This window comes from Narcine bancroftii, chromosome 6 (assembly GCF_036971445.1).
Source record: "Narcine bancroftii isolate sNarBan1 chromosome 6, sNarBan1.hap1, whole genome shotgun sequence".
Taxonomy (NCBI): domain Eukaryota; kingdom Metazoa; phylum Chordata; class Chondrichthyes; order Torpediniformes; family Narcinidae; genus Narcine; species Narcine bancroftii.
The window spans coordinates 47,517,915-47,530,339 of NC_091474.1; the positions used below are offsets into that span (position 1 = coordinate 47,517,915).

Here is a 12,425-nt window from a genome sequence, read left to right on the forward strand (position 1 = left end):
TGCCACCCAAAAGGTACTTGCAAAGAAATTATAAACCATGCGCCTCGCCTTCAACAGTCATCAACACGGCACCCCTCGGGTCTCCAGTCATAATTGAACTGCTGAGTGAGTGCTGGGTCGCAGTGGAGGGGTCAGTTAATGTCAGGGCAAGTTCAGGACTATTTATAACTACAGAGCTGTAATTTCATCAGCCTCTTCACATCTGCAGATGGATCAGGCAGTACTCGCTTTCTGATGGGGCAGGAGAATGTTTAAATTTAAATTTAGACATACAACGCGGTAACAGGCCCTTCTGGCCCACAAGCCCATGCCACCCAACCGACCTACAACCCCCATACATTTTGAAAAGTGGGAGGAGAGGAAACCCACATAGAGATGGGAAGAACATGCAAACTCCTTGCAGACGGTGCAAGATTTGAACCTTGGTCACCGGCGCTGTAACAGCATTGCACTAACCGCTATGCTGACCATGTCATCCTGAGAAATTGCGGCCAGATTCGGATGGAGCAGGAAAGCACACAGACTCAGCGTCGACTTTCTATCAGGTCCCTTTATTGATTGGCAGTCTCAAACCCACAGAGAAGTTGACAGCCAGAGAGAAAGTTATGTGATCTGGTCTAAAACCATAACCAAGAGCCCAGTCTTTGAAATGGGCCAGGTGAGGGGCTGTTGTCGGCACTGCGTGGGGCTCACTCTATTTTGACAGAAACCGTGATCAGAAATCCACTGTTCTCATTCCCTGCCACAAATTAATGCTGGCATTTAGGACCTCTCAGAGCACAGCTCTGCCTTCAATACTGCAGCCGTCTACAACCCATTAGGCCTCAGTGCCCTGTCTGGAACTGGATCTGTGATTTCCTGCCGAACAGACCACAATCATGGAATGTAGAACATTATCACATAGTACAGGCTCTTCAGCACACAAATGTTGTTCAAGAGGTCAGATTTATTGTAAGAATAAATACATGACATCACGTACAACCCTGCGATTATTTTTCCTGCAGGAATTTCTACTTATTGGTAGTGCTGACCAATGGAAACCTACCTCACAACTTCCTGACTTTTGGACCCTGAATCTTTCTCTCCATTACACATATCTCATGTTTAAAGTGTGTCGAGCTTCAAAGAGTTGTGCTTGTATGTCAACCTATTGCTTCTCTTTTAGACAAGTGCATTAACTTGCCCCTGCTCTTGCTGTTGGAAGCAGTTCCTCACACACAGTCCACAGCCCTCCAAGGTCGGTCCCCATCCTCCTCACAGCACTGCAATGGACAAGGTTGGGGCCCATCAACTGTGCACCAACTGCAGTCACCAACCAGCCAATTCGTAGTGGCTGGCAATAAGCGCCAGAGCTCACCTCTGCGGTTCAGGTTGAGCTCCTTGCCATATAGCCGTGGGAAGCTGGGGACATCCCCGTCCCAGCACGAGGAGCCAGGACCCCCACCCCCATCCCTGACAACCGCAACCCCCCCCCCCCCAGCGTCCTGGCGCAGGGAGCCATTACCCCAGCCCTCCTATCCCGGCACGAGGATCCAGGAACACCCCCCCCACCCCATCCTGACGTACCACACCCCCTGGTCCAAGCACGGGGATTCGGGTCACCCCGCCCCATGACAACACTGCCCCCATACCAGCATGGGGAGCTAGTACTGTCCTGGCGCGGGGAGCAAGGACCCTCCCCATCCTGCTGCGGGGAGCCAGACCTCATCCAACTGCAGGGAGCCAGGGCCCTCCTTGTCCAACCACGGGGAGCCGGGACCTTCAACATCGGGGAGCTTCTCTGCTCAAGGTCAAAAGAAACTACTGAAGATGGTGAATGCAGGTCAGGACATTGTGCAAACTTCTCTCCCCTCTATAGACTCCATCTACATCCCCTAATGTCGAAGAAAGGCAGCCAACATACTGATGTACCCATTCCATGTCAGACACACTCCGTTCTCCTTACTCCCATCGGGGAGAAGGCCCAGAGCGTGAAAGTATGAACCAACAAGTTTAAAGACAGTTTCTTCTCTGCAATCATCAGACTTCTGAATGAATCCACATTGCCGTTGTTTCCCTCATTTGGTGCTAAATGACCTTCCTTTTTATTGTAACCCCACACTCTTTGTATGGATTGTATAAATGTTAGGGCTAACCTGTTGGACTGCTTATGGAAGAACCATTAACATTGCTGTATTTCGTGACAAATAAACAAATTTTGAAAGTTTCCCACACTTACAGATCGAACACCAAGAAGTAGAAGCTGGAAGATTCATAGCAGTCATTTAGCCAAACTGGAATAAAGAAAATAACTGTAACTAACAGAGGAATGAAAACCATGACAGAAACCAGCAAACCTCTGAAAAGCTACTGCCAGATCTGCTTGCACCACCACTCGCAGTACCTACTCAAGCACCCACCACTCCCTGCGTAAATCACTCTTCCCCATCTGGAACTGGCTGCCAGGGACAGTGCTGGAAACAGTTACATGGTGTAACGGTTAAAAAAAGATGTGAAGGAAGTGTGAGCATGAGAAATTTTTCTTTGAATTTTTGTATCTCTATATATCTTTGTATTATACAGTATGCTCTGTTATGAAAGTCTTATGGCAAAGCTATGCAAGATGTTTATCTGTTCTATCACTGAACTAAAACTACAAAAAGTAACAGTCACAGAGTTTGATTTGTTGGATTAAAGAGTGAAATTTGGGATATCACAGTTCCTGCTTTGGAAGATGATACTTTGAAATTAGGATCTATTAGAATAAGAAAAGTGTTGTCTACACATGGTAACATTTAAGAGACTTTTGGAGGCACACGAACATGCAGGGAATAAGGGATATTTATCACACACAAGCAGCAATGTTTTAATTGAAGGCCTGCTCCAGTGCTGTAATATTCAATGTTCCAGATACCTACCCCTTAGACACCTTTGGCATGAGGAAACAATTTCCTGCTACACATCTTATCTATCCCCCTCCTAATGTATTTTGCATGCCCCCGCCCCCTCCACTGAACTCTTCCCGCTCCAGGTAAACAAACCCAGCCCCTCCACTGTCTCCTCAGAACTGAGACACTCCGTCCCATGAATGTACTGCTGAAGACCCTCTGGTGCACCATGTCCTTCCTTCCCCTGGTGTGTCGACCAGGAACATCCACAGCTGTGGCCAAGCCAACGTTTTATGCAGTTGTACCGTTGCCTCACTGCTCTGACGTTGAACACAGAGGCTCAGGAAGTTCCTGGGTTGCTGCCTTCTTCACCAGCCGCACTGTCACATTCCTCTTTTACCCCAAACCTCAGCCAAGTCATTCTGAGTGACCCCCACCCCCCAACCCGTCTCCTATGCTGCTACTTCACAGGTTTTCTGTGAACAATCACTCATAGATTCCTTTGCCACACCTCTTGGTGCCCACCCTACCCCCCATGTTGAATTAATTTCCCACTATTTGAGCCTTTTGTGGCTTCCTGCTGTGCCCACTGAAAAGGGCCACACAGAATATACAAATGGTGCTTCTACAGGATTTAATGCTTCAACCAACTCAAGTTCAACCCTAATTCATCGCAGAAGAACACAGACAGAAGGATTGAGCAGGTTCTTTTGTTCAAGTGCATTCTGATCTAGTGGTCTGGAGCCAAACCCAAAGATTTAAGGGTATGTTCTCCAACCATTGTCAACTCACCAACCATGGTGGGGGGTGGGGGTTGTACTTTGATTTACAGGGGTTAGCTGACAAATACCATCAATTTGACACCGTTTTACCATTCCAACTCTGGTACACCCCAGAGTGCTTTCATGTCACCAGAGACAATTTCACAGGCAGCTACCAGTTGTTTTCTGTAGATACTGAGCAGACAAGCATCAACATAGAACACTACAGCACAGTACAAGACCTTCAGCCCTCGATGTTGTGCCGACCCATATATCCCTTAAAAATACTAAACCCTCCCTTCCCCGTAACCCTCTATTTTCCTTCCATCCATGTGCCTGTCTAAAAGTCTCTTAAATGCCTCTAATGTTTCAGCCTCCACCACCATCCCTGGCAAGGCATTCCAGGCACCACAACCCTCTGTGTAAAAAAAATGACCCCTGATGTCTCCCCTAAATTTCCCTCCCTTCATTTTGTACACATCCCCTGGTGTTTGCAACTCCAACCCTGGCTGTCCACCTTATCAATGCCTCTCATAATCTTGTAGACCTCTTTTAAGTCTCCTCTCATCCTTCTTCGGTCCGAAGTGAAAAGTCTCAGCTCTGCTAACCTTGCCTCATGAGACTTACTTTCCAATCCAGGCAACATCCTGGTGAATCTCCTCTCCACCCTCCCCATAGCTTCAACATCCTTCCTATAATGAGGTGACCAGAACTGAACACAGGTGCTATTTCTTGGCCATTCTCAGGTAGCTTTACTCACTTATATTTGGGTGTCCTGAGACTGCCTTCAGGATGCTGATTTCCTGGGTGGTCGATGTGCAAATCTCTTCCAGCTCCTCCGGGGTCAGATGTTCTGATGTGATGTCAATGATCTTCACAGCATACTGTCTGTCCGTCTTCCTCTCTATACAGCGCCTAACAACGCTACTGACACCCCTGGAGAAGAGGAAAAGCAGTTAACAACTACACTCCGACGAGGGGTTTCGTTCCACAGACCGGCCGTGTGATAGGGGGCAACAGCACTCTGCATCCTGTGTTGGTAATCCAGGTGCTGGCACCAATGATCCAAGGAAAAGAGAGAGCCCTCCCTCAGCACAAGGGAAAGGGAGGTCACTAAGGAATTTACTCAGCCCTGAGCCCATGTCAAAACCCAGTAGCATCACGACTGCCCTTCTGGGAGAGCCTATCTTCCACCAACCTAGCCTTTCTGCAACTGGGCACGCTCCAGCCAGACGGCATTAACATTGACCTCCGCATTCTTCTCCACCCCTTCCCTCTCTTTTCACCCAGCCATCCTTCCTCCCCCTGCTCGCTGCTGTGGCCTCCCTCCCTTCTCCACCTATTACCTCCTGCCTTTGGGACCCTCCCCTTTCCATTCAGACACCTGCCAATATTTTTCCAGACCTTGATGAAGGGCGGAATCGTCAGTTTTGTATTTTTATCTTGGTTACATAAAGGGCGCTGTTTGACCTGCTGAGTTTCTCCAGCATTGTGTGTTTTTACTTTCTGCAACTCAACACTACTGACACTTCATCATCTTGGAAATTGCAATGGTTACAGACCTGGACTAATCGCTTGGCATTAATCCACAACTCTGCTTGGCAAAGGAACATCTCGAGGCCAACAGCCCCCACCCGAGACCTGCACTCTCTGGGCATATCAAGCTGCCCCCTGCAGCTGCTGTTCTCAGGACTAGGGTTCAACCCCAAGCCCCTGGGGCTGTGCGCAGGCTCTTCAAACGATGCCATGGATTTTCCCCAGGATGATAATGATTCCAAGTTTATTGTCATACACATTACGCAGTGGACTTGCACAAAATTCTCACTTGCTCCCCCACCCCATCCCCCCGAACAAGCACGTTAATAGAAAACTACAAAATTGTATAATTAAATTGAAAGGAAATAAATAAATACAAAGTTAGACCACAGTCAGTTATCGTAGTACAAGAAACAAAAGTGGCGTTTCAATAGTACAGACAGTCCTTTTGTGGTACTGGAGTACTCGGGGGAGGTTCAAGAGCCTGGAAGCTGTTGGAAAGAAAGGAGCTTCGCAGTATGCCCTCTCGATTTTCGTGATCAGTGTGTGCAAAAGTCTTACGTTGAGCAAATTTTTTTTGTGTGACATAAGTACAAGTGCACTGAATGCTTGTGCAAATGTGAAGTTGAAATTGTAATTTTGGCACAGCCTCTCTCTCATGGCTAATATTGGCTTGTTTTAATATAATACAAGCATGATTAACTACTTCTTTAACCAACTAACTAGTTAACAGAAACAGCTAAGAGATTATTTTCAATAATTATTAATTTTTACATTATTTTTAGAAAACTAACCTTTTGTGTACATATCAATTTCCTGGTTACAAAACCACATGTGCGAGCGCACTCACACACAGCTGAGAGGGGACGGTGGGCTTCGGGCTTCTGAACCTTCTGCTAAAAGTTATAGTGAGAAGTAGCAATGTGACCAGGATGACGGGGACCTTCATGATGTTGGCTGCCTTCTTGAGGCAACGCCTCACATACATGCGTTCAATGGACAAGAGACCAGGGCCTGGGATGGACTGTGTTTGTTACCTTCTGCCGCTTTCTGCATCCATCCCACCCCCTCAGCTAATGAATCAATGATGCCACTCGTTTAACTCTTAAGTGTTGATGACAGAAATAGCACAGAATGTACAATATTCTGATCCAGAAGCGAGTCAAATCCTTGACCTATAATTCTACAAGACTGGCTTCAATCGAGCACAGAGGGATGCAGGCCCAGCACGTTCTGTCCTCGAGAGGGAAAATTCCAACTGGGTACATCAACTGTCTAACAAGTACTCTCATATAGCAGCCATTCTCCCAGCAGTGCGACCCTCTGTGAGCCAACAATCTGCTCATCAGTCCTCAATCTGGGCTCCACGCAGATCACTAGGGTCCAGAAATCATATGGACAAGCAACTGAAAGAAGAACGATTGCCTGTGGCTGCAGGGAATGTGCTGTGATGTCCCAGAGAAAACAGGACTCAAAAAGGACATCAAGAGGCTCTCCAAGAACTGTCGCCTTCCAGTATCAGGAGTGGTTTTAATGAAAATGGTGGCAGGCAGGTTCAAACGAGGCACCAGCGAGTTCCAGCAGTGGGGAACCCATTACGCAGGACAAGGCAGCAGCAAGTTTCAGCAGTGGGAAATCTATTGCGCAGGACGAGGCACCAGCGAGTTCCAGCAGTGGGGAACCCATTACACAGGACGAGACACCAGTGAGTTCCAGCAGAGGAGAGCCCATTACACAGGACAAGGCACCAGCGAGTTCCAGCAGTGGGGAACCCATTACGCAGGACGAGGCACCAGTGAGTTCCAGCAGTGGGAAACCCATTATGCAGGACGAGACACGAGGAGTCACGTGATGGAGTAGTGGCCGGTCGGGGAACTCCAGCCCTCTCCGGAAAAGTTTTAAAAAAACACAGAAAACACAAAGGCACAAACACAAAAATTAAAATAAAGTGAAAGTAAAGGTGGGAAGAAAATGGCAGCGAAGAAAGAAAAGTCGAAAGCAACGGGAAGAAGAGAAGAAGAAAAGACATCGGAAGAAGGTGAAGGCCTTACCTGTCCAAGGAGGCCCGCTGTGGAGAGAGAAGCCCGCTCCCTCAGGTCAGTCGAAGTCCCGAGCTTGGGACTACAAAAATGGCTCGCGGAGCCAAGCAAAAGTGCGCAACCGCGCAAGACAAAAAAAACACTGACAGGGGGGGGACCAGCTGAGGAGTCGATCTCCACAGCTGAGAATGACAGCCACAGCACAGCAGCAAGAAGAGAACATAGAAATGCAGGACGAGACACCAGTGAGTTCCAGCAGAGAAGAGCCCATTACGCAGGATGAGGCACCAGTGAGTTCCAGCAGAGAAGAGCCCATTACGCAGGACGAGACACCAGTGAGTTCCAGCAGTGGGAAACCCATTATGCAGGATGAGGCACCAGTGAGTTCCAGCAGTGGAGAGCCCACTGCACTGTACAAGGCCACGGTGTGTTGCAAGTTAAAGTCAAAACATCAAAGAAAAGGTCATAAATTTCCATCATCGCAAACACCTTCCAGTTTACAATAAGCTTTATATCCTTCAAGGTCATTCAAGCTCAAGGGAAGAAACTCTGCTGAATCTCAACTTGTGTTGACATTTCCCCAACCAATAAAGAGGCTACACACTCCTTCGGGCTTGTCAAAACCAACAAGGCTCCATGACTCCAAAGCACAAGTCTGAATGGCTCTGAAGTCCAGGCTGGGGCTGAGGAACTGGCGATGGAAAAGTGAGAAGATTCCTGGGAACCTCAGCAATGGCCCAGCCTTTCCCACCTTCCAACGGCAGAATCATCATCACATCCCTGCCACAATTACAGGCTGGATTCAAACCACCTGGGGGAAAAGAATGATGCGACCTTTATTGATCTACAGACTGTAGCAGCAACATCATCAGGAGCAGACCAGAGCACTCAAAAAAAATTATCAAGGGCCCATGACTAAACCTGGAAACCATCGCAAGATACCAGCCAGGTTTGGATCTCAATCATGCTCTGCTTCAGCAGCCCAGGAGACATCCATGCACACCCAAACTGGGTGCTGGCACAATGCATCATCAACCCAACCCTTCTGGTCTTGTTCTTAGAAAAGTCTCAAGGCCTCACCACGGATCCCTTTCTGCTATAGGTGGCACTGCACACAGAGCAAACGGAAGAACTTTCAATCTGAAATACTTCTCCTCAAAGACAAAACTTGTCCTGACGTCAATGCCTCACGATCGAGCCATCCAGTGTAATAGGTCACTTAGGACTCAACATTGAGATGACAAAGCTGCTTTTTCAGAGAATCAGACATCCCCACTGTGTCCACGAGAAAGAACTCAATCTGTTCCCACCCTCCAGTAGCGAATCAGTGGCCTTCCTGGTCACAGATCTCCAAATACTATGACACATCCACGTACTATTTAAAAGTCCTCAGGTTTCGGTCTCAGCTATTTTCAGGGAGTAAAGTCCAGATCCAACGGGCTCAAGATGAAACAATGTTTCCTCTTCTCTCCTCCAATCCGTCTGCCATTGACTTGGGTGCACTGGCCTGGGTGAGTGCACCAACATTGGTTTACTGGCTTACCAGCAGAATTGGAGGGGTGAGCATTGATGACGTCTCTCCAGTTCAGAGGTGTGTGCAGTAGATAACTGAAACTTCACCACTCGGGAGACTCCCAGGCTCTGCACCCAGACCAAGATTGTGGTCACGATGAACGGAGGCTGTGTTGGCACTCTGACAGAGATTACAAATTTAATCATCACCGCCTGCCCCCGGTACAAGAAGTGATGCACATTTTTCCAATGGTTTGTTGTCGGGTGACAGGACGGGCACAGTGAAAGCAGATTGGCCGAGGATCTTCATGGATACAACGTTTCAGTAAACAAGTCAGTGCTATCTTAGAAACGAGAAGTTGGAGGGGCTCATGAGTCAGTCACGGAGAGAAACGGACAGTCAATATTTCGGGTCAGGACTGTTCAGTGAGATGGATTGTTGCGATACATTGTCTATCTCCACCCACAAATTTTTTTTAATTTCAATTTAGACATATGGCAACAGACCATTTTGGCCCACAAGCCCCGTGCTGCTCAATTTACATCCAAATAACCTACAACCCCCGGTATGTTTTATACGGTGGGAAGAAACCCACGCAGATACAGGGAGAACGTCGAAACTCCTTACAGACAGTGTGGGATTCAAACCCAAGTCCCAATTGCTGATGTTGTAATAGCGTTGCGGGAGATGTTACGCTAACCGTGCCGCCCCTGCTAGCTGACCCACTCGTTCCCTCCAGTCTGCTCAAGGTTCCAGCATCTGCAGCCTGTCATGTCTTCTAATGCTGACTTGGAGCTTGGTCCCTGAAAGCGCAGATAGGTCAGCACTTCCTCCACACTGCAACTCAATAACCTAATGGTGAAAGCAACAGCAGAGGGCAATTCCATTACAGGGCTAAGGTCGGAGATTTTTAAAAAACCCAGACTCTGGAGAGAGAAATCTACTTCAAACCCGAGCAGTTAGTGCAATGCTATCACAGCACCAGCGACCCAGGGGACGAATCCGCCGCTGCCTGGGAGGTGTTTGTACCTTCTCCCCGTCTCCACGTAGGTTTCTTCTGGGTGCCCCGGTTTCCTCCCACATTCAATAAGGTACTGGGTAGGTGGGTTAATTAGTCACCAGGTGTATTTGGATGACAGGGGCTCGTGGGCCGGAAGGGCCTGTTACCGTGCTGAATTGCTAAATGATCATCACATCACCTACCCTGCCACCTTTTCACACACACCCAGCATCCTCACAGCTTCCTGATTCTGTCAGCATCCACACGGTTTCTTACAACACTCCTCACTGTACGTTACAGTGACTCGCGTCAACCATAATGTTTGTAATTATGGCTTTTATATTCAAATCTGGAAGAGCAGAAACCCCAATACTACCCACAGCAATCACAACTTTTTTCCAGGGAAGACAAAAGTGCACAATTCATTCACCAGCTCTTAGAATTTTCTGCCCCTTAGTTTCATTCAATCTCCTATAATCCCAGGCCACAATTTTGCCGATCTACTGGAGCACTGTGGCAGTTAACATCGTGCTTGTTCAGGAAGCTGACATTCATTGCCTCTGACATCAGTGATGGTGAATGAAGCCATGAGCCATCTTACACCCAGTCATTATTCTGGGAGAGGATGGGTTTTAGAAACCACTTGGCCAGAGAAGAGGTGGCCAGAGGGAGAATGAACACATTGAACACTCTGTACAGAATCAAACTTTTTTTTAAACTCGATTTTCGGCCACATTTGTCTCCCATTTTGAGCAGTTTCTCTGCGATAGTCATACAGCGTGGAAACAGACCATTCAGCCCATCTTGCCTAAAATATCCCACCCATACTCGTCGCACCTCCTTGCGTTTGGCCCATTTCCCTCTAAACCCATCTCATTCATGTGTCTATCCACATGTTACTTAAATGTTGACCAGCCTCAACCACCTCCTCCAGCAGTTTATTCCATATACACATTATGAATACAATTACAGCTGAAGTAGGGTGTAGAAAGAAAGGTTCATGAAGGATGGAAAGAACCACATGGCGAGTTTATGCCAAGTGCAATTTGTTCAAAACATTTGTCCCTCTTCCAACTCTCTAGACCTTACTGTTCCTTTTAAAATTGCTAAAAATCAGTTCCTGCTACTAAAAACTTTAATAATTTGTTTAAGGAGAACTTTCGTACCTTAATGAACCATGTCAAGAAGTCCTTAATTCAATGGTCTCTTCTCTCAATGTCATTAACTGGATGCATTAAAGTCATTAAGATGATTATTCGAAGTTCCTATATATTTTTCAAGCTGTACCTGTATTTGTTCCCAAATCTTTTAGTGATTTGCTTGATTTAATTATCTCTTCTTTTGTTTGGAGAAATAAACGACCCCCATCTTAAAACTTTCTTCAAAACCCTAAAAAGAAAGGGAGTTTGGCGTTGCTTAACTTTAGATTTTATTATTGGGCAGCTAATATTAGCTACATTACTTTTTGGATTCATCATAAGGACTGACAAGATACTGCAAGTTGGATTCATCTTGAAATTGAATTTTTCTGCTTCTAAATTAACTGATAATTTTGTTGTTAAAGTTGAGAATTTGGTTTCAATTTAGTAAACATTTTGAATACATAGATTTCTGCTAGTCTTCAGTACAAAATTTTGGTTTTCATGAATGGTCGGAGTTAAGTATCCAATCCTTTCAAGATCTTTTTATTGACCAAAATTTAGCTTCTTTTGAACAATTATCTTCTAAGTTTAAACTATCATTTTTTTTAGATATTTACAGATTTGGAGCTTCTTGAATTCTTTGGTATTGAGACTCCCTCAAGATCTGGAATTACATATGATAGAGAAGATTTATAATTTTAAACTGAATCATAAAAAGTTGATTATCAGCTCTTTATGGAGTCATTATTGTCGTCTAGTGCAATTCCCTGGATGAGACTGTGAAATTATGGGAGCAAAATCTTCAACAATTATTTTCTGATGCTACTTGGGATTCTATTTTGAAATTGATAAATTCATCTTCTCTATGTGCCTGACATTCGTTATTACACTTTAAAGTAGTACATCGAGCTTCCTTCTCCAAAGTTTGATTGGCAAAATTCTATTCTAACATTTCTTCAAAATTTGACTGAAGAAGGTATGTTTTGGTCATGTCCTTCTCGTTCCACTTATTGGGAAAGTATTTTTTTTGTACCTTGTCTTTAATTCCTAATATTAATTTGACTCCTAATCCTTTTCTTGCCCTGTTTCGAATGAGGAAGCCAACTGGTCTGGGCTACAATCCCATGTAGTTGCCTTTGCTCTCCTTATCGCTATAAGAGCTGCATTAATGAGATGGAAAGATGCTGCTCCTCCTACTCACATTCAGTGGCGATCTGACATGATGACCTGCCTAACTTTGGAAAAAAGTAGATGCTTTACTGCTGAAGTGAATTTTAACTTTAAGCTTATGGGGTCCTTTTCTTAATTATTTTCATAATTTATAAAATAATTTAGATCCCTTTTTGTGGTTTAGTTTTTCTCTTTTACAGCTTATGTTCAACCAATAACTTCACAAGGGTGGGGTTAGATTAGTATAATTTTTACATCTTTTCTCTTTGTCGTCTTTTTCAATGTATTTGTTGCCATATGTAATAGTGTATCTACTTTGTTGTATACATATTTTTGTTATTATTACCCATGTACGATTTACTTGTAAAACTGAATAAAAATATTGAAAAAGGAAAAT

The 12,425-nt window shown here is 45.6% G+C and overlaps 1 protein-coding gene across 3 annotated transcripts in view; it reads right to left on the bottom strand.

Annotated features, from left to right (window-relative positions):
* LOC138736049 (phosphorylase b kinase gamma catalytic chain, skeletal muscle/heart isoform-like) overlaps positions 1–12,425 on the bottom strand; it is a 40,777-nt gene that overhangs the window by 25,069 nt on the left and 3,283 nt on the right. For all 3 annotated transcript variants that reach the window (XM_069884893.1, XM_069884892.1, XM_069884894.1), the window contains 2 exons: positions 4,389–4,564; positions 2,219–2,273 (listed from right to left, as the gene is read on the bottom strand). In XM_069884893.1, the coding sequence (XP_069740994.1) occupies positions 2,219–2,273; positions 4,389–4,564 (231 nt within the window). The remainder of the gene's footprint in view (positions 1–2,218; positions 2,274–4,388; positions 4,565–12,425) is intronic.